This window comes from Elephas maximus, chromosome 1 (assembly GCF_024166365.1).
Source record: "Elephas maximus indicus isolate mEleMax1 chromosome 1, mEleMax1 primary haplotype, whole genome shotgun sequence".
NCBI classification, from domain to species: Eukaryota; Metazoa; Chordata; class Mammalia; order Proboscidea; family Elephantidae; genus Elephas; species Elephas maximus.
This window is the reverse complement of record NC_064819.1, coordinates 10,318,917-10,337,860: the sequence shown is the minus strand read 5'-3', so window position 1 is coordinate 10,337,860 and position 18,944 is coordinate 10,318,917. Positions and strand designations below refer to the sequence as shown.

The 18,944-nt window shown below is 38.6% G+C and overlaps 1 protein-coding gene across 3 annotated transcripts in view; it reads left to right on the top strand.

Annotated features, from left to right (window-relative positions):
• GSK3B (glycogen synthase kinase 3 beta) overlaps positions 1-18,944 on the top strand; it is a 292,562-nt gene that overhangs the window by 260,926 nt on the left and 12,692 nt on the right. For 2 of the 3 annotated variants that reach the window (XM_049877389.1, XM_049877373.1), the window contains exons 9-10: positions 2,947-2,985; positions 5,650-5,836. In XM_049877389.1, the coding sequence (XP_049733346.1) occupies positions 2,947-2,985; positions 5,650-5,836 (226 nt within the window). The remainder of the gene's footprint in view (positions 1-2,946; positions 2,986-5,649; positions 5,837-18,944) is intronic. The other variant, XM_049877381.1, reaches the window with a different exon arrangement.

The window sequence follows — 18,944 nt, the reverse complement described above, 5'->3', positions numbered from 1 at the left end:
TAACTATTTAGTGAACAGTGAAAGATTCAATTGGATAAATGGACATTTGGTAAATCGCAGGTCTGTGTAGGCCTGTAGTACTATTTCATTAATGAATGATGTTAGAGGGAGAAATTACATTGTAGAGTTAAATGCTAATATCTGTACATATAGAAGGTTTCTTTGTGTACTAGACCTCAGAAAAACTCAAAAAAGCCTTGTCATTAGTGCAGCTGAAATGCATTAAATGCTAGCTCTGTCATGGCTAAGGAGGGATTGTTTTGTGTTTCTTACGCTCAACCTTCCTTACCTGGAGGTAGGAATTGATATCAAAGTAAAGATTAGAAAAATGTAGCTTTTCAGTAGGCTTGAGCTTTATTGGGTTTTATATTCTCCCTGTTAGATGCTACTTCAAATAGTATTTTTACTTGGCACGCAGACTCTCTGAAAGTTGGTGTTCAGTAGCCTCTAGTAATAATTTTTTTATATTATTTAAAGGGAATTGGATTACCATGTGTACGTCATTAGACCAGTGTGAAAAAGCATGTAAAATACCGCTTAGGAGAATGTTAAAACAATAAATAAGGTAAACTAATTTAAAAAAATGTATGTAAAGTGTCTTGACTTTAGTTATTGAATTATGTACCAGGTATGAGCACCTAAGTAGACTTAAGTTCTTTTCTTAGTTGATGAACTGCTGCAACGTAATTAACTATTCAACAAATCCATGGTGTTGTCTCACTTTTAATCTTGTATTTAGGTTTATAAAAATCATTATAGATGATTATTAAATTATTTGAGAGCCAATATTGGGGTAGCTCTTCAGGAGTATTCATGGTTTATAGTTTTTAGCACTGGGTGCTTGTATTTTGTGAATGACCAGAGAGCAGTATAAGCGTTGCACGTTTATCACAATGAAAATTAGGGAGGAGTAGCTGTTTAAACCTGCAGAGCGCTCGTTTTATATTTTATTAGATTAATTATCACTGCCCATAGCCATAAAAAGTAGGAATTCTTATATTGCTCTGGTTGACTTCTTAATAAAATAGAATTACTGAGAGTTGATGCAGTTAGAAGCAACTTAACCATAGGCCTTGGTATGGTATATATGATTGTTTACAAATGGCCATTTTGAAGGGCTTGTGATTCAGTCGTAATAATCAGCTACAGACGGAAATCCCATAGTCATTGTCTATTCCAGGACATGTAGGGGGAAGAAATTGCCTCTGTCATTTTTGAGTTATCCAAATGCAATTTTGTTTTGAATAATTTGTTATTTAAGGACTTGTTTGCATTTGTTCAACGCCACAGAGAGTTTCCTTTGAAAAAGAATGAATTTTTTCTGTGAGTTTCTTGTACGGACTGGTATTTGTGATGAGAGTTGATGATTGTTTCAATTTAAGAAAATGAGTTGCTGCAGAGGTGAGGTAGTATTTGGATCACTTTAAAAGTTCATGTCAGTGTTTTGGTTCTTTTAAATTTTTCCTTTCTTTTTTGTTATTTTTTTCTTTTGTTTTTTGTTTTCTGCTTTGTTGTTTTACTTATTTACTTTCACTTTTAGCTTTTATAGGGGCGTTTTGGAATCTTCATGGCCTTGCGTATTTGGCTGGCCATGTTTAGTCTGCGCACTAATTGTTAGTTGGCCCAGTTTAGTCTTATTTTGTACTCTCAGTTCTTTTAGTGTGGTTTTCCATTTTTGTCCACCTGGTTGTGTTTTAGTTCATGAGAGATTTTTATTCCAATGGGCCGGATTTTAATCCGTGTACTAAATTTTAGTCTGCAGACTAAAAGTAATCCGCGGATTATTTATTTTTGTAAAATATGTAATTCCCCCACTGGAAACTATCCTAAAAGAATATTAAATTCTCTTAGAATAGCCAAGGGAGTTCACAGCTACTGGTGAGTTCTGCCATTTTTTTTTTCTCAATACCTGGACATAATAGACCCTACAACCTCCCTTGCTTATTTGGCTCCGTTGTGCCTAGGTGTTGGTGTATATCACTATACATATCACCTGTAACTGTGACTGTCCCTTAGTTGTTTTGCTAATTGTACATATTTTTGTTTAGCTTTTGGTGGGTGAATTGGTCGTATTTGCAGATGGAACTGTGTTGAATTCGTAATGCTCAAAGACATAGGATTTTTTTTGTTCAATGGGTTATTCCAAAAAAGGAAAGAATGTTCTATATATTAATTTTTCCTAAGTAATGGGTGCAAGGGTATGAGGGGGCAAAGCCCACAATAGAAAAATAAGTTTATACCCGCACTCCAGAGGTAATATGTCAATTTCTTGAAGAGTCCTAAGGAAATGAGAATGTCAGCAAACACACATCTTTAGCAGAGAAGTCAATCCAAAATGGAGAATAATCCGCGGTGGCCTGATCTGTTCTTAGCTCACACAAATTGACAATAAAGTAAACATATTTATTACTTTCCTCTTGTCACTAATATATTAGTGAAAAAAATGTTTATACAGTGTCACTGGCACACATTAATAGAGAAAAATTAGCATACTGGAAACTCGTATCTTGTAAAGCAGGCTTTTTAATATGCCCCCCTCGCAGCCGTGTCAATGGACAATGAGCCCAGGTCGTAGAGGACCAAATGCTTTACTTTGGGTGCTTTACTTCTAGATTTCATTTTGATTTTAACTTTTTTTGGTTTTGTATTTTTTTACTAAACGCACTGGCATTGGAACATAAATAACTAAAATTAAAATGTTTCTTTACTGTGCCTCACCATTGCACAATCAAAACAAATTTTTTTTGCATACACTGTGGTGAAATAATTTTTAAAACTTGGACTTGCTGCTGTGGAGACTGATGTTTAAGGTGTGTAACTGTGTCAGCATGTTCTGTCCCCCACACTGTGGATCCCTTATAACATTGGATATATTTTTCCTTGCTGGACTATTCTCTTTTGGATTGACTTCCCTGTTTGGATTATTTACTGCATTATCATCTTTAGGATTCGGCAGGAACAGGACATTTCACCTCAGGAGTGCGGGTATGTACTTAATTTTTTTTCCCCAAAATTTCAGGGCAGGTGTATAAACCTAGGGAAAAACTTCTTTTGAAAGGCTAAACAGTTGTTCATTCTTGAAATGTAATAGTAGAAACAGTGTAGGTAGCTGTGATTTCTGTTTTCATTTATCGTATGATACAGGTTTTGCTTATGATATAGACTGTTAGTCTCCTGGGTAATTCATTGACATCTACACTGGAGTGTAGGAATTGTGGGATTTTTAAATCATTCTTTTTTTTTTTTTAATCGTTATTCTTTTAAGAATAAATGGTGATGGAGATTCATGGAACCAAAGATTCTGAGTGTTCAGTAATTTAAGTAAGCAAGGAGTGAAACAGCAGCAGAAACTTCATTATTAAAAGCCAAGTCTCGTTAGTTGTTGGTTTCCTTTTCTTTAGACACAAAGATAATTCAGAAGAACTGTTTCCTAGTTTGCCCTATAACTTTTGGAAGTTACATGCTACCGCATCTGTATTACGGTCAGAAATCTGAACTCTGGGAGGTACTGGGTTTTGACCCCCCATAATTTTCCGGTTAGCCTTATCTACAGAGCACTGAACCAAGGCTTTTCTCATCAGGAGTACCTCAAAGGGTTTAAAGTAACAGCAGATGCTTTTTAAAAAAGGCAGGTTAAGTCTTGATTTTAATGTAGGCTCTTGGAACAAATTATTCTCTTCATTGTTTTTATCATTGTTTATTCCATGAGTTAGGATTCCTTGACAAAATAGGCCAATACCTTAGTACCATACCAACTTGGATGATCACTGGTAGCCAGTAAGACACCAAAAAGATGTGGGTGACTTCTTTTTAATAAACAGAAATAAGCTTACAATACTGGTTTATTAATAGTTTTAATACAAAATGTTCATTAATATAAGGTGAAATTTCATCATTTAAATACACTCACCATACAGCTACCCTATATTTGAGTATTAGCAGGTAGTAGTATTTCTACTTTTGATTTTACTTATGGGCCCCAATATTGCTGCAAAAGCATTTTGGGTTTAGCCTGCCTAACCAAATACTACAGTAACTTTCAGATTTCCTTGAATAAGACAAGCCAAAGCTCTCAAAAGAATAAAGATAGGGCAGCTTTTGACATTAGAGAGGACTTTCTGACATAGCCAGTAAATTGACTAAGGCCTTTAAGATTCTGAAAAACTCCTAAGATCCTACTCAACCCAGCTTCTCAATTTCCATGGAAAATATCTTTATCAGTAATAAACTTTGTATAAAAACAAAAGCAAAAATGCTGTTTTCCCTGTAGAAAATACTCTTATAAATAATCTCTTGAAAATCTAATGAAGCCTGACTTTGTAACCACTGCTCCTACTTTCAGCCTAAGTTAACAGCCAGCTGTCACATGAGTCATTCTCTTTAGGAAACCTTACCCTCCAGGCTCCCCTCTGCCCTGTCACAATCCAAGAGTCTTCCTCACTGTGGATCTACTTCCCTGCATTTGTACTTGTCTGCTTCTCTTTATATGTCTGTCCACCTCCATTCTCCCCTCCCCTTAATTGGGTTGTATGTTCTTTTTATCAAGGGGTATATGTTTCTGTTTTTCTTTAGTCTCAAAGGTTTTCTGTCCATCTATTTATGTTTATTTCTATTTCTTCCTCTTCTGTTTATATTCTTTAATTTAGAATGAAGTATATTTTCATAGTTTTCATGTATCAATGAGGAGTTTGTTTTTAAGACATAGATGAATAGAGAGCTTTCTGCTCCTTTAAACAAATTAATTGAATCACATTTTACTTCAGTTGACTTTTTCTGTGGGTTAATGAAAAATACATCCCTGATTAAGACCTAGAGTATTCATCCAACTGGTAGTTATCTGGCCACGTTCATGATAACAGCTACTTGAGAAAACAATGTCGGGACATTCTGTCGAATTTTTCGTATTCAAGGATTTCTCCAAATAATGATAGGCTCTGTTTATTGAGGAGATAATACCAAATCATAACATTTACAGGCCTAGAGTAAAAAACTTGTTTTTAAGGATTGATTTCCAGATTTGAACGGTGCTATTTTTTAGGTATTTATCCATTATCAGGAAACCCTGGTAGTGTAGTGGTTAAGTGCTACCGCTGCTAACCAAGAGGTCGGCAGTTCAAATCCGCCAGGCGCTCCTTGGAAACTCTATGGGACAGTTGTACTCTCTCCCATAGTGTCACTGTGAGTCGAAATCGACTCGACAGCAGTGGGGTTTTTTTTTTTGTTTATCCGTTGTCAACAGTTATTTTGTGAAAAGTCGTGCAAAAGAGGCAATTTTTTATCTACTGCCACAGCAGTCAAAACTTAAAAAAAAAAAACTTCTAGTTGTGCTTTGCCTCCAGGACCCAGCCTTTCCCACGGGCCTGTCATTCTTTTGTGTGCGTGTTTGGTTACGCTGCTTTATGATTAGCATATCTAGATTTTTGCCATTTCCCCCAGTTTTTTTTTGTTTGCTCATATAGTCTTTAATTAACAGTTCACCCCAGTGTGGTGAATCATATGCAGTTAACTCCTCCAGCTCTAGAAGGCTCCTATCCCAAAAGGAACCATGTTTTTGTACATGGTGGGAATTGACTCAGTACTCAGAGGTTTATTTGCTCATATTCTTGTAATAAAGCACTGATTGTTCGTTCCCTTTTTTTTGTACTCCAGGTCTTCCGACCCCGAACTCCACCGGAGGCAATTGCACTGTGTAGTCGTCTGCTGGAGTATACACCAACTGCCCGATTGACGCCACTGGAAGCTTGTGCACATTCATTTTTTGATGAATTACGGGACCCAAATGTCAAACTACCAAATGGGCGAGACACACCTGCACTCTTCAACTTCACCACTCAAGGTAATTTCAAACACTTAGTTCTTTAACTGTTTTTTCTTTTTTAATTTTTATTGTGCTTTAAGTGAAAGTTTACAAATCAAATCAGTCTCTCATACGAAAATTTATATACACCTTGCTATATACTCCTAGTTGCTCTCCCTGTAATGAGACAGCACACTCCTTTCCACTCTCTATTTTCGTGCCCATTTGGCCAGCTTCTGACCCCCTCTGCCCTCTCATCCCCCCTCCAGACAGGAGCTGCCCGCATAGTCTCATGTGTCTACTTGACCCAAGAAGCTTACTCCTCACCAGTATTGTTTTCTGTCCCATAGTCCAGTCTAAGCCCTGTCTGAAGAGTTGGCTTTGGTAATGGTTCCTGTCTTGGGCTAACAGAAGGTCTAGGGACCATGACCTCTGGGGTCCTTCTAGTCTCAGTCAGACCATTAAGTCTGGTTGCTCTTTAACTATTTCTAGGAATCTACACACTGTGTGTAAAACGACAGTCGGTTAATTAAAATCTATGGAGGACAAAAATGGGCATATTAAGTACTTAGGCAGATAGGAGGCATCCTTTCTGATCACTCATTAGGCCATTAATTACATGATTTTGAACAAAATAGTGGTGGATAAAAATTTTCAAATAGGCAAAGCTTCTCTGATTTTTAGCAGATTACAGTAATTCTTGGCACATGGGAAGAAGTTATAGAAATTTCACTGGGTGAACTTTATCACTAATAGGACTAATATACAATTTTGCCTTTAGGTTTGTACCTGAAACTATTAGCAATTCTTGCTTCCCAAGGATTTATATCAAGTATTGTGTGAATTCAGATATCTTACATACAAAGGGAGAACTGAGTTCTATAAACCTTTGAGGTCTTAAGCAAGGGATGTAGACAAAGTATATCCTGTCTTGGGCTTTGCATCATTGCTGCTAAGTGAGAAGACATTGAAAGGGAAACTAAGTTTATACATTGGTGGTTTCTGAAAGACCCAGGTATGATCACTACTTCCTCACCATTTCTATGTTCACTTTTTCTTTGACCCTGATTAAGATCCTAAGTCATTCATTCAGTTAGCCACACTGCCTCTGATGATACAATTTCCTTCTTAAACTAAGCGTAAAAAGTGCACAGTTCTTCGCACATAAAACAAGCAATAAATAGTTGATTGATAAATTGACTGATTAGTAAGCTTAATCAGGCTAGAGAATATAGAAGGGAAATGCAGAGCTTTCTGTGACCAGAAAATAGGTATATTTTCTTTATTCTAAGAAGCAGTGTTTTTTCCCATATTTATATTTTTCTAAAATTGAATATAGAACATTGCATTGCTCAAGTATTAGATGTGGAAGACCTGAGTTGATAGTGAAATAGACTTGAATGGTTCAGTTGACTGTAAACATAACACAGTCAGCATAATGTAACTACTAGCAATGCTGATGCGGTCTTAAACTACATTAGTAAAAGAAGAACGTTTAGGTACCTGAGACTTAATTCTGACCACCTAGGGTTTATCAGAAACCATTTGGAATGTTGTTTAAGGTCCTGGCTACCCAATTTTAAGAAGATAAAAAGAATATATGAATTGGAGGAGGGTCAAGCATACAGAGGAGAATTGAATGTATCGAGTCTACAGATAGGAAGACTTAAGGGACTCCTTATAGCTCTAAAAATATCTCAAGGACTGACTTGTAAAGAAGGGAATAGACATATTCTCTTTCTCCAGGTTGTAAAATTGAAAATAGTGAAAAAAAATTAGGAAGCTGTATACACTTGGACTTATTATAAAGAACCCCAGTCCTTGGCACAAATAAGGACTGAATAAAATTATTGATGAATCAATAAAGAAGGCTTTAGTTTCTTAACAGTGGAATAAATTATTTTCTCTGATACCTGGAAGTATTCAGAAAAAGGCTGGATGATGTAAGATATTGAAGGTAGGATTACGCCAACTTGGTAGAAAGTTACACGCCAAAATACTCACTTTTAGCATTCAGAATGATCACTTTCAGTATTTTATGTTGTAACTGTTTTCAGCCCTTTTTTTTTTTTGAACATATCTACTAATAATCCTTGAATGTAACATGATCCCGTTTTCCCGTTAAGAAGATGCCAAAAGGGTGTTTGTTGTTGTTAACTTAAATGTATTTGAGATTATATATTAGTAAGATTATATATTGATTTAGGAATTTTTCTTTTTTACATCACAAATTTGATGAAACAATTTCATTCAAACTCTTTACATACATCTTTTGTATCTGTGTTTTCGTCATCAGTATAGCTACTTTTTGAACCATCTATCATAGTTTTTTAGGTAACATCATCTCCATTTTTATGAAGCACTTTTTACATCTGTATGAGTCCACCATTGGAAATACTAGAAGCAGCCATTTACAAAACGCCGTAACAATATTTTCTTTTTCACCACGTCATCGTTAAGTGCAGTCCAGGCATTGTTACTCATAGCCGCCCAATGTAACAGAGGAGAACTGCCCCACAGGGAGGAGCCCTGGTGACACAGTGGTTAAGAGCTGTGGCTGCTAACCAAAAGGTCAGCAGTTCAAATCCACCAGCCGCCCCTTGGAAACTCTCTGGAGCAGCTATGAGACGGAATCTACTCAGTGGCCATGGGTTTGGTTTTGGTTAATTTCTGTAGAAGCAGATCATTAGGTCTTTTCTCCCGCGGAGCCACCGGGTGGGTTTAACCCACCAGCCTTTCTGTTAGCAGCTGAGCACTTAACCGTTTGTGCCAGCGTATATATGTATATATTTATTATCTGAACTAAATAACTATTTGCTTTTTAAAGTGATCCCTAGAAGTCGTCTTTTATACAGTGACATCTCGCACTTGCACCTCTAGAGTCTTAGCCCCAGGAACTACTAAGTTAATATTAAATTTCTTTGCCTCCCTTTTACCGCTTCTGTCAGGTGATCTTAAAGTTTCCCAAACCAGCATTGATTGAGGGTTTTTTCACACTAATGCATCTTCTCCAAAGAGTATTTTGTTGTTCAGAACAATCAAGGGAGCTCCTTGTCAGGTGAGCAACTTGGTAAAAACTCAGAATAATTTCCTGCACATTCAGGCCCATTTGGTACCTGTTCTTCAGTGTGTGTGCATAGATATGTGCTAATTACAAAAGTGAATAGTACTTAAAACTTTTCATTGGATCAGATTAAAAATCCAGGGTTTAATTTCACAGTTCACATGTGCCATTTTTTTAAGTAATTACGTTTGATTCTTTAGTCACTGGCTAAAAATTGTTATTATTGCTGAAGAAAATGAAATTTAAAAGAAATTGTGTGTGTTAGTCTATGAATCATTAAGCTTTTTTTTAAGTGTGGCAAAATTCACCTAACCAAAAAAGGAAAAAAAATTGAACAATCAGTGGCATTTAGTTCATTTATAATGTTGTGCAATGACCACTTTTTATCAATTTCCAAAACATTTTCATCACCTCAAAAGAAAACTATATACCTATTAAGTACACACTCCCTGTCTCCCTTCCCCTCAGCCCTTGGCAACCACCAGTCTGTGGTCTATGTCTTATGAATTTACCAGTTCTGGCCCTTTTATTCATGTAAATGGAATTATACATTACGTGGCCTTTTATGTCTGGCTTCTTTCACTTAGCATAATGTTTTCATCCATCTAGTGCAGCTATAACAGAAATACCACAAGTGGATGGCTTTAACAAGGAGAGATTTATTTTCTCACGGTCTAGTAGGCTAGAAGTCCAAATTCAGGGCGTCAGCTCCACGGGAAGGCTTTTTCTCTCGCTTGGCTCTGGAGGAAGGTCCTTGTCATCAGTCTTCCCCTTCTCCACCCAGGAATCCTGGGTCCAAAGGATGTGTTCTGCTCCCTGCACTGCTTTCTTGGTGTTATAAGATCCTTAACTCTTTGCTTGCTTCCCTTTCCTTTTATCTCTTGTAAGATAAACAGTGGTGCAAGCCACACTCCAGGGAAACGCCCTTTACGTTGGATCAGGGATGTGGCCTTAGTAAGGGAGTTACGATCCCACTCTAATCCTCTGTAACATAAAATTACAATCACAAAATGGAGAGCAGCCACACAATACTGGGAATCATGGCCTAACCAAGTTGACACATATTTTTGACACAACTCAATCTATGACAATGTTGTAACATGTATTAGTACTTGATTCCTTTTTTTTTTTTTGCCAATTAATCCATTATATAGATATACCACATTTTGTTTATCCTTTTATCTGTTAATGGATATTTGGGTGGTTTCCATCTTTTGGCTATTGTGAATAGTGCTACTATGAATAGGCATGTACAGGTATCTGTTTGAGTCCATGTTTTCAGTTTTTTTGGGTATATGCCTAGTGTCTTAGTTATCTAGTGCTGCTATAACAGAAATACCACAGTGGATATCTTTAACAAAGAGAAATTTATTCTCTCACAGTCTAGGGGGCTAGAAGTCTAAATTCAGGGTGTCAGCTCCAGGGGAAGACTTTTTCGGTGTCAGCTCTGGGGGAAGGTCCTTGTCGTCAATCTTCCCCTGGTCTAGGAGCTTCTCAGTGCAAGGACCCCAGGTCCAAAGGACACGCTATTCTCCTGGTTCTTGTTTCTTGGTGGTACGAGGGTCACCTGTCTCTCTGCTTGCTTCTTTCTTTTATATCTTAAAAGAGATTGGCTTAAGACACAATCTACTCTTGTAGATTGAGTCCCGCTTCATTAACATAACTGCATCTAATCCTGCCTCATTAACATCATAGGGGTAGGATTTACAACACAGAGGAAAATCACATCAGATGACGAAATGGTGGACAGTCACACAATACTGGGAATCGTGGCCTAGCTAGGTTGACACATATTTTGGGGGGACACAGTTCAATCCATGACATTCTACCCTTTGGTCCCCTCAAATTCATGTCATTGCCACATGTAAAACACATTCACCCCATCATAGCAGAATTCTTAAATCAACTCCAAGTCCAAAATCCAAAAATTCCTTTTTATCTGTGAGTCTGGAACACAGGTTATCTGCTTACAAAGTACAATGGTGGAACAGCCACATGCTAGCCATTGCAAATGAGAGAAATTGGAGGGAAAGAAGGAATAATGAGCACCAAGCAAATCATAACACATTACATTAGCCCTCAAGGCTTGAAAATAATCCTCTGTTCTTTTTTTCTCTGAGACCATTTAGAAAAATGGCCCTGTCCTCCAGATTCTAGGTATTGGCCACACTCTCTGGATTCTGAGTAGAGGCCCCATGGCCGTGGGCTTTTCAGCTCTGTCTTCCAGGCCCACTGGAAGGCCAACCCTGCTCCCTCGAATTTGGGCAGCCCCATTCTCCTAGTTCCTCTGAGTGGTGACTCCACACTTTGAGACCCCAAAAGTCCTGGCCCTATGCTTTGAGACTGAGGCATCTCTGCTTCCTGCGTTCCTTGTCTCTTCAACTTCTGCTTCCTGGTACCTTGGCCTCGGGCCTCGTCGCCCACGTCTGCCCTGCAGGGACAAATGTTCCAAAGCTCTTTAGCTCCACTATAAGTGCTTGGAGACACCCCACTCCACCAGTAAACTTCAGCCGGAAGTCACTCGGCTCTCTCGCTACATGGGACGGCTCCAGCACTGTCTTGTACTGGTCTCTTGGTTCTGCTGCTGCGTCTCGCCCTCTGCACCACCTCCAGTATAACGGCTCTCCTCGTCACCTTCTGAGTCCTCACCAGAATTGTCTTTGATGTCCATAATTCCACCAGCAGTCTCTTCAAGGAAATCTAGGCTTTTACTGTTAGGCACTTTAAACTCTTCCAGCCTCTGTCCATTCACAGTTTCAAAACTGCCTCCACATCTTAGGTATTTATTAGAGCAACACCCCACTCTCAGTACCAAATTCTGTCTTAGTTATCTAGTCCCGCTACAACAGAAATACCACAAGTGAATGGCTTCAGCAAACAGAAATCCATTCTCTCACAGCCCAGGAGGCTAGAAGTCCGAATTCAGGGTGTCAGCTCCTGCAAAAGGCTTTTTCTCTGTGTCAGCTCTGGGGGAAGGCCCTTGTCATCAGTCTTCCCCTGATCTAGGAGCTTCTCATGGGCAGGGACCTAGGGTCCAAAGGACGCGCTTTGCTGCCGGTGCTGCTTTCTTGGTGGTATGAGGTTCCCTCTCTCTCCTTGCTTCTCTATTTTATATCTCAAAAGAGGCGGACTTAAGACACAACCTAATCTTGTAGATCCTGCCCTGCCTTATGAACAGAACTGCCTCTAATCCTGCCTCATTAACATCATAAAAACCCACTGCCACCAAGTTGGTTCCGACTTTTAGTGACCCTATAGGACAGAGTAGAACTACCCCATAGAGTTTTCAAGGAGTACCTAGTGGATTTGAAGTGCTCACCTTTTGGTTAGCAGCTGTGCCCTTAACCTCCACGCTGCCAGGGTTTCTATTAACATCACAGAGGTAGGATTTACGACACAGGAAAATCACAGCAGATGACAAAACAGTGGACAATCACGCAATACCGGAAATCACGGCCTAGCCCATTGGTAGATATGGGGCGGGGGGGGAGCGGGGAGCGGTGGCAGAATTCAATCTATGACACCTAGGAATGGAATTTCTGCATCATGTGGTAACTTGGCCCTGGTGGCACAGTGGGATAAGAGCTTGGCTGCTAACCGAAAGCTCAGCAGTTTGAATCCACCAGCCCCTCCTTGGAAACCCTGTGGGGCAGTTCTCTTTTGGTATGAGTCAGAATCTGCTCGACAGCAATGGGTTTGTTTTTTTATTTTATTTTATTTTATTTTATTTTATGGTTACTGTATATTTAACTTCTTGAGGAGCTGTCAAAATGTTTTCGTCAGTGACTGCACAATTTGCATTCCTGTCAACAATATACAAAGGTTCCAATTAACACTTATTATCTGTCTTTTTTATTATAGTCATCCTAGTGGATGTGAAGTAGTATCTCATTGTGGTTCTGAGTTCTTTGTGATAGAGTAAGTCAGGATCTAGTAAATGCTATTTACCTATTTTCTGTTAGTAAATTATATTCACAGGACAGGTTAACATGAAGGTAAATTGGCATAGATTTTATGGTCTCGTAAATGTTGGGCAGTTTTCATACTGTTAGCTAATAGAGTCAACCAACTTTAATGTCCTTAGAAACTCTCCAAGTTGTCATGATACTTTAGCTTTGGCTTGTGTCTTTTTAAAATAAAGAAAAAGTTCAATTTAATTTAATTCAAATTGTACTCATACATATGAGGTTTTTTTTTTAATATAAAAGATTGTTTCATTTTGGTATTTCAGAGTGTTATAGTTGCCTGGTGTATCAGATAGAAATATGACTGTGTATCTGAGTGTGTATGTGTGTCTTTGAAGGCTGTGTGTATATTTGGATGCATTGTGTCTAGACACAATGTTCAGTTTCTGTGGCCATCAGAGATTATGTGGTTCTGTGAGTATCAGTGAAAAGGATGTATATGAGTCTGTGTACATATTCAAATGGACTTCTGAAATCGTTTTTCATAAAACTAAATGTATAAAGTTTAAAGTACTATCATTTTGAGGCTATGGCCCTCCTTTCTTTTTTTATTTCTTAAGTGTTAAAATGTCCAATCTTCACAGCCATTTTCCAGTTGATCAGTGTTATGCTTGAATGGTGTTTCCATATCAGGACATAACTATCTAGGGAGAAGGTGTAATTTGATGGCATTCTGTTTGATCAAGTTCAAATTTTGGAGTATTTCCAAATGATAATCTCATTTATTACTAAGGCGAAGATGTAACTTGTGCAGATACGGTTTATCAGAATACAACAAGAGAATACAAGGCATTGAAGAAGGAGAACCAATCCCTTCTATAGCTGTGGAGTCCAGAGATAAGAAACATTGAGGGAGTGGGGTTGGAAGGTGGGGCTGTTGGTGAAGTTCTGTTGCTGAGTAGACAGTATAAAACTCTCCTCCGTTCTCACAACAAATTTTTCAATGAAATCTGCACCACTTCCTCAAAATAAAATAAAAATAATCCCTGATCTGTATGTGGTAGGTGCACAGTGAATGTTTGAATGAGTGATACATGCCTCTTTAAATAAACATGGTATCTGAATTCATGCAACCAGTATTTCCTGGGCATTCCTAATGTGCCCCGTAGTTGTTACTGTTTTTGTTTTAATTACTGGTTAAGTAAACCTGCCATATGAACAGAACTATGAAGGTTAAACACTTGAATAAAATACACTGTTGTATTAAAATAAAATTTACGACAAAACTAACTGCAGTTGGATGTTACTGTGCCATGGGGTAATTAGCCATAAATGGTAATTAGTTTTAGCCTCATAAAATCAAAACAAGTATTTCCATAGATGAACAGCTATGGAACGGAAATCTTTGACACCCTTCTGACTTCTGGATCCATGATTCAGGAGAGTATCAGACAGGGGCCTGAGTAGTGTAAGAGGCCTGGACTGGCACTCTTAACCAGTGTCCAGACATGGAAAACACCCGTTTTCTCCCTTTCCTCCTGTCGCTGGATCTCCAAGGTTGAACAGACCTTAGGAAGCAGGTGGAATCAGGAAAGCTCAGCAGGGGTCGGTGTTCTCTTATTCACCAACTCCCTGACTATTCCAAGGCTGGAATATAGTGGGAATAAGTTGTTCTGTATGTTTAAAGGTGAGTCTCCCCCTAACTTCACCACACACATCCTCAATTTTCTACCTAATTTGTACGACATTTTACTGAATGTAATTAGTTTAGCAAGCATTGTCCCCTTAGGATAGAAGGGAACGGAGTGGGGGTTGGGCGGGGTGGGGACGAGATCATCAGCCATGTAGATTAGTGTGATCTGGCGTATGGTACACCTCTAACACTTGCTGGGCTGGCTGAGAGAACGGTAACTCTAGGAGGAGACAAGGCTAGACCGGAAGAGGCAGTGATTTTGCAACTCTGGGGAACTGCTTAATTAGGAGTTAAAATAGTATATCTGGGGTGGCCAGAGAGCAAATGCAGACTCAGACTGCGGATATTTTGGGGTAGAAGGGCTGAATTATTTGAAGGAAGCAGATGATGAGACAGAAAAGTGGTTCCAGAGAGCAAGTAAGAAAAAGACAGTAAAAGGAAGACCAAGGGAAATGAATCAGAGAAAAAGATTTTTTTTTTTTTTTAAAGAGTATATGACTGTGTTACAGAATCCGAACCCAACCCGTTGCTGTCAAGTCAATTCAGACTCATAGCAACCCTATAGGACAGAGTGGGACTGCCCCACAGGGTTTCCAAACAGCCGCTGGGGGAATCAAACTGCCGCCCGTTTGGTTAGCAGAAGAGCGCTTAACCACTGTGCCACCAGGGCTCCATAATTCATAATAGCAATGACATATTCACTGAATAGGATCTCTTCATTTATACGTAGAGTGTGGATCAACTCATAAACGAAATTCATAACAACTCTAATTTGCTGACCCCTATCGACTCGACGGCAGTGGGTTTTTAAACTGAGCTGCAAACATTGTACATGGCTATCCCTGTGTTTTGTTGTATTATTTTGAGTGAAAATGGCTATAAGAGGCCTTTATAACAGAATGAACTTAAAAGGAAATTTGGGTCTAAATAGATTGTTCTGGTAGATAAGTGAAAGGTGGGGCAGTTTTTACTTATCAAAGAAATTGATGTCAATTATTTTTAATATTTTATAAATTATCTAGAAAGGTAAAATCTCTAGGTAAGCAAGCTGTACTCGTCTAGGTATTGAAATGCTAAGCCAGTGGAAATACCCTGCAGAGAAAGAGCGTGAAGAAATGCACAAGTGGGTCAAGAGGGGCAAGTAAGTTTCAGTTCAGGCAACTAGAGTACTAACAACAAATAATGTTGACTATATCCACGTTTGAGGCTCAAAACGATCAATTATATGTGAGAATCATTATTTTCCCTGAGATTATTTGATCCACTCTGCTGCTCTGAATATACTGTTAAGGAAGAATAGTGGAATGGTATAAACCAGACAACCAAACCTGTTGCCGTCAAGACGATTCTGACTCATGGCGACCGTATAGGACAGAATAGAACTGCCCCATAGAGTTTCCAAGGAGCGGCTGGTGGGTTCGAACTGCTGACCTTTTGGTTAGCAGCCAGGTTCTTAACCACTGTGCCACCAGGGCTCTGTGGAATGTATAGGAACAAGCAACTAAAAGCTAATATCTTGACCTGAAGTTCCATGTTTGGTGTGTATGATATATAACCAAGACAATAAAGAGGTGTAGCATTGTATAGTGGAAAGAGTAAGTCAGATCTAATGTATAGTTCCCTCTAACTAGTTGCAAATCTTAGCCAAGGCACTATCTCTACCTGAGTTTCCTCATTTAAAAAATGAGGTAGTGAGACAAAGGATATTTAGGGAAATCTCCAGCTCCAAAATTCTGATTATAAAAATGAATCAACTCTCAAAAGACAGAAAAATTATACGAGAAATAAAGCTAAAAGTATAGACCGTGATAAGGTTGAGGTATGTAAAATCCTGGTATAAATGGAGACAGAAAAACAGACTGATTGCCCCAGAATTAAAAATATTAGCAGTTATTATTAGTTGAATAAAAGAACTCATAGTAGTGTTCATTTATTAGCTCTAATCAAGAATGGAGTTCTGAGTATAAAATTTTCAGGTTATTAAAGCTTATATTTTTTTAATCATCAGAACTTTAAAAGTACGTCTTGCTAGAAAACTTCCTAAAATATTCCTTAACTATAAATGTCATATGCTGAAGGCATTCAGGGATTTCTTTCGTGGCTGGTATAAGTTATAATGTTCCCTGTTGGGCAGTCCAAGGCAAAACATTCATGGACCTTGTATAGACACCATGTCTTCACAGTAAACATCACCAGTATAACCAAGCAGCAGAAGTAAAGCCTTGAAATTTGATTATGTTTGTCTAGCCTTTTAATTAGTATTTGTTTGATTTTCCAAATGAGTATAGAATGTGAATGTTAAGAACTTGTCAGACATCTCATGGGTACTTTGAAGTTGTTGTCAATGGAGAGAAGCAGTTATGATGGGGCTATTAGTGCATATACATCCCAATTAGCAACATGAGAACGAGAATTCAGTGATGTCTGAGATCAAGATGTACCATCCTAGGGTTTGAATTACGGCTCAAAAAAGAAATAGAAATGGAATGGGCACCCTTTTCTTAAGTAGTTAAAACGTTTTTGTGAATAGAGAGAAATAGTAGTTTTACCTGTATGGACAGAAAACCATTGGCAATGCCCATACGTACATGAGAGACCTGACACAAACGAGGACCTTGGACTACTTGTAGAAGAAAAAGAACACCTGCCTCTTGTAGTTACTCCTTTCGGGGGATTTGCAAGATGAGCGCTTCAAAGCTAATAAAGAAGACTCCTTCTACCTGGTGACTGATATTTTATTATATCACTTGCAAGAGGAGGTTTAGTCAGGGAAGGAGTTGATTTCTTCCCATTGGTTCATACAAAGCAATCTGTCCTCAGCTTTCGCTCAACACATACATATTAAACCGCCTACCAAAAAGAAAGAAAAAAAATCCTAGGGAAGTTTCTTACCTGCTCCTTCTTACCAATAAATTGGGAATCTTATACTTTGAAGAATGTAAACTTTACATTAAGGGAAACTTCAGGTTTTTCCAACTAGATTTGGGCTTTGTTTTGTTTTTCCACTTCAAAAAAATTGTTTTATCAGGTTAGATATGACTGCATTTATTCAGTTTGTCTTTTAATGGCAATTTTTACTCTGTAGTTTAATGAGTTTGGTTAGCCTTTTGTTCATATTTTGGTTGGTTGATAGCTATTTTTAAACCCATTTTGCTTTTGTTTAAATTGTGCATTATTAAAATATTTGATTACAGAGCACGTAATGATTCCTCAGAGCCATCTTACTTTAATAACCTACTGTGTGGGTTTGTTTGATGAGTCGTTTCATGGCATCTGCAGTTGGTTGAAGAAATCCTTATCATCCATTAACTTTTTAAAAAATCTCTGGAACCTATTGTCACCTTGTTTTGAACCATGTCTCTGAGGTCTCAGTCTATCTCTTATCCTTCCTACTTTTTACTTCCTGCCTCTCACTTATCCAAAGCTAGCCCCACTTCAGCGTTGTGGACTTCCTTGTTCCCTTCATTATATTCCTACTCTCAAGCCTTGCCCACACATTTAGTAAATAAATATTAGCTTAGTTTTCGTTTTCAATCTCTTCTGTACTCACTCCTCCTTTTTTGCCTTCAATTATGCTTAAGCACTCCCTGATCCTGAAAAGTTACGTTGCAGTTTTTGTTCTCCAAAATGCTGTCCATTTTTTGCATTCTTTCATTGCAGCGTATCCATTTCTCGCTGCCTGCATTCCCTTACTACTTGTTTCCATGGGTAGACAGGGAGATTGGCAGTAGACAGTAATCGTTGAGTAGTAATTACAACTGTTTTGACCTTGTTGTCACAGCCCCATAGAAGGAACAGACTTGCAGTGGAGAGAACAGGACTGTAGTAAGAGGACAGAGTTTCTTCATTCACTCAGGCAAAAGTGATGACAGCAAACAGACTTTCCGAGATAGAGAGGCGTGAACAGATGAAAGGAATGAACCTTACCGAATGCCTGTGATTAAGGATGAAAAGATGGACAATGGGATATAGAAGTTGGAGGAATACAGAACGAGGAGTGATTTGTCCAGTTTAGAATTCCTTGAATTTTAGGGTGTTTCACTCCAAAAACTTTGCAGAAGCCTCCCCCACTTCGGGCCACCCCCTGGGGGCTCTGGGGTAAGAATATCAGTTTTAGTTATTTATGGATGTCACTTGCTCTCCCCATCCCCATCTCTTTGGATGTGGCAAAGCCTCCAGGATCCCAGGTTGTCGTTGAGAGGTGCCGTCAGGCCTTTTCTCCCGGGAAGCAGCTGGGTGTGTTTGAACCACCAGCCTGAGCAGAAAGCACTTAACCGTTGCACCACCAGGGCTCCTTTCAGGATCCCATAATGTCTCTTTTTATTGCCTTTCTCTTATTTTCTTCACTTTTTCTTTTTTTTCCCCCCCCCATTCATTAGTTATTCTTCTTCCTTGTTCAAGGCCAGGATGACAGTCTGCTACCTAAAGAAAAAGTGGATTGCTTTTTCAAGCCCTGCACCTCACCCAGACTAAGATACAAAACTG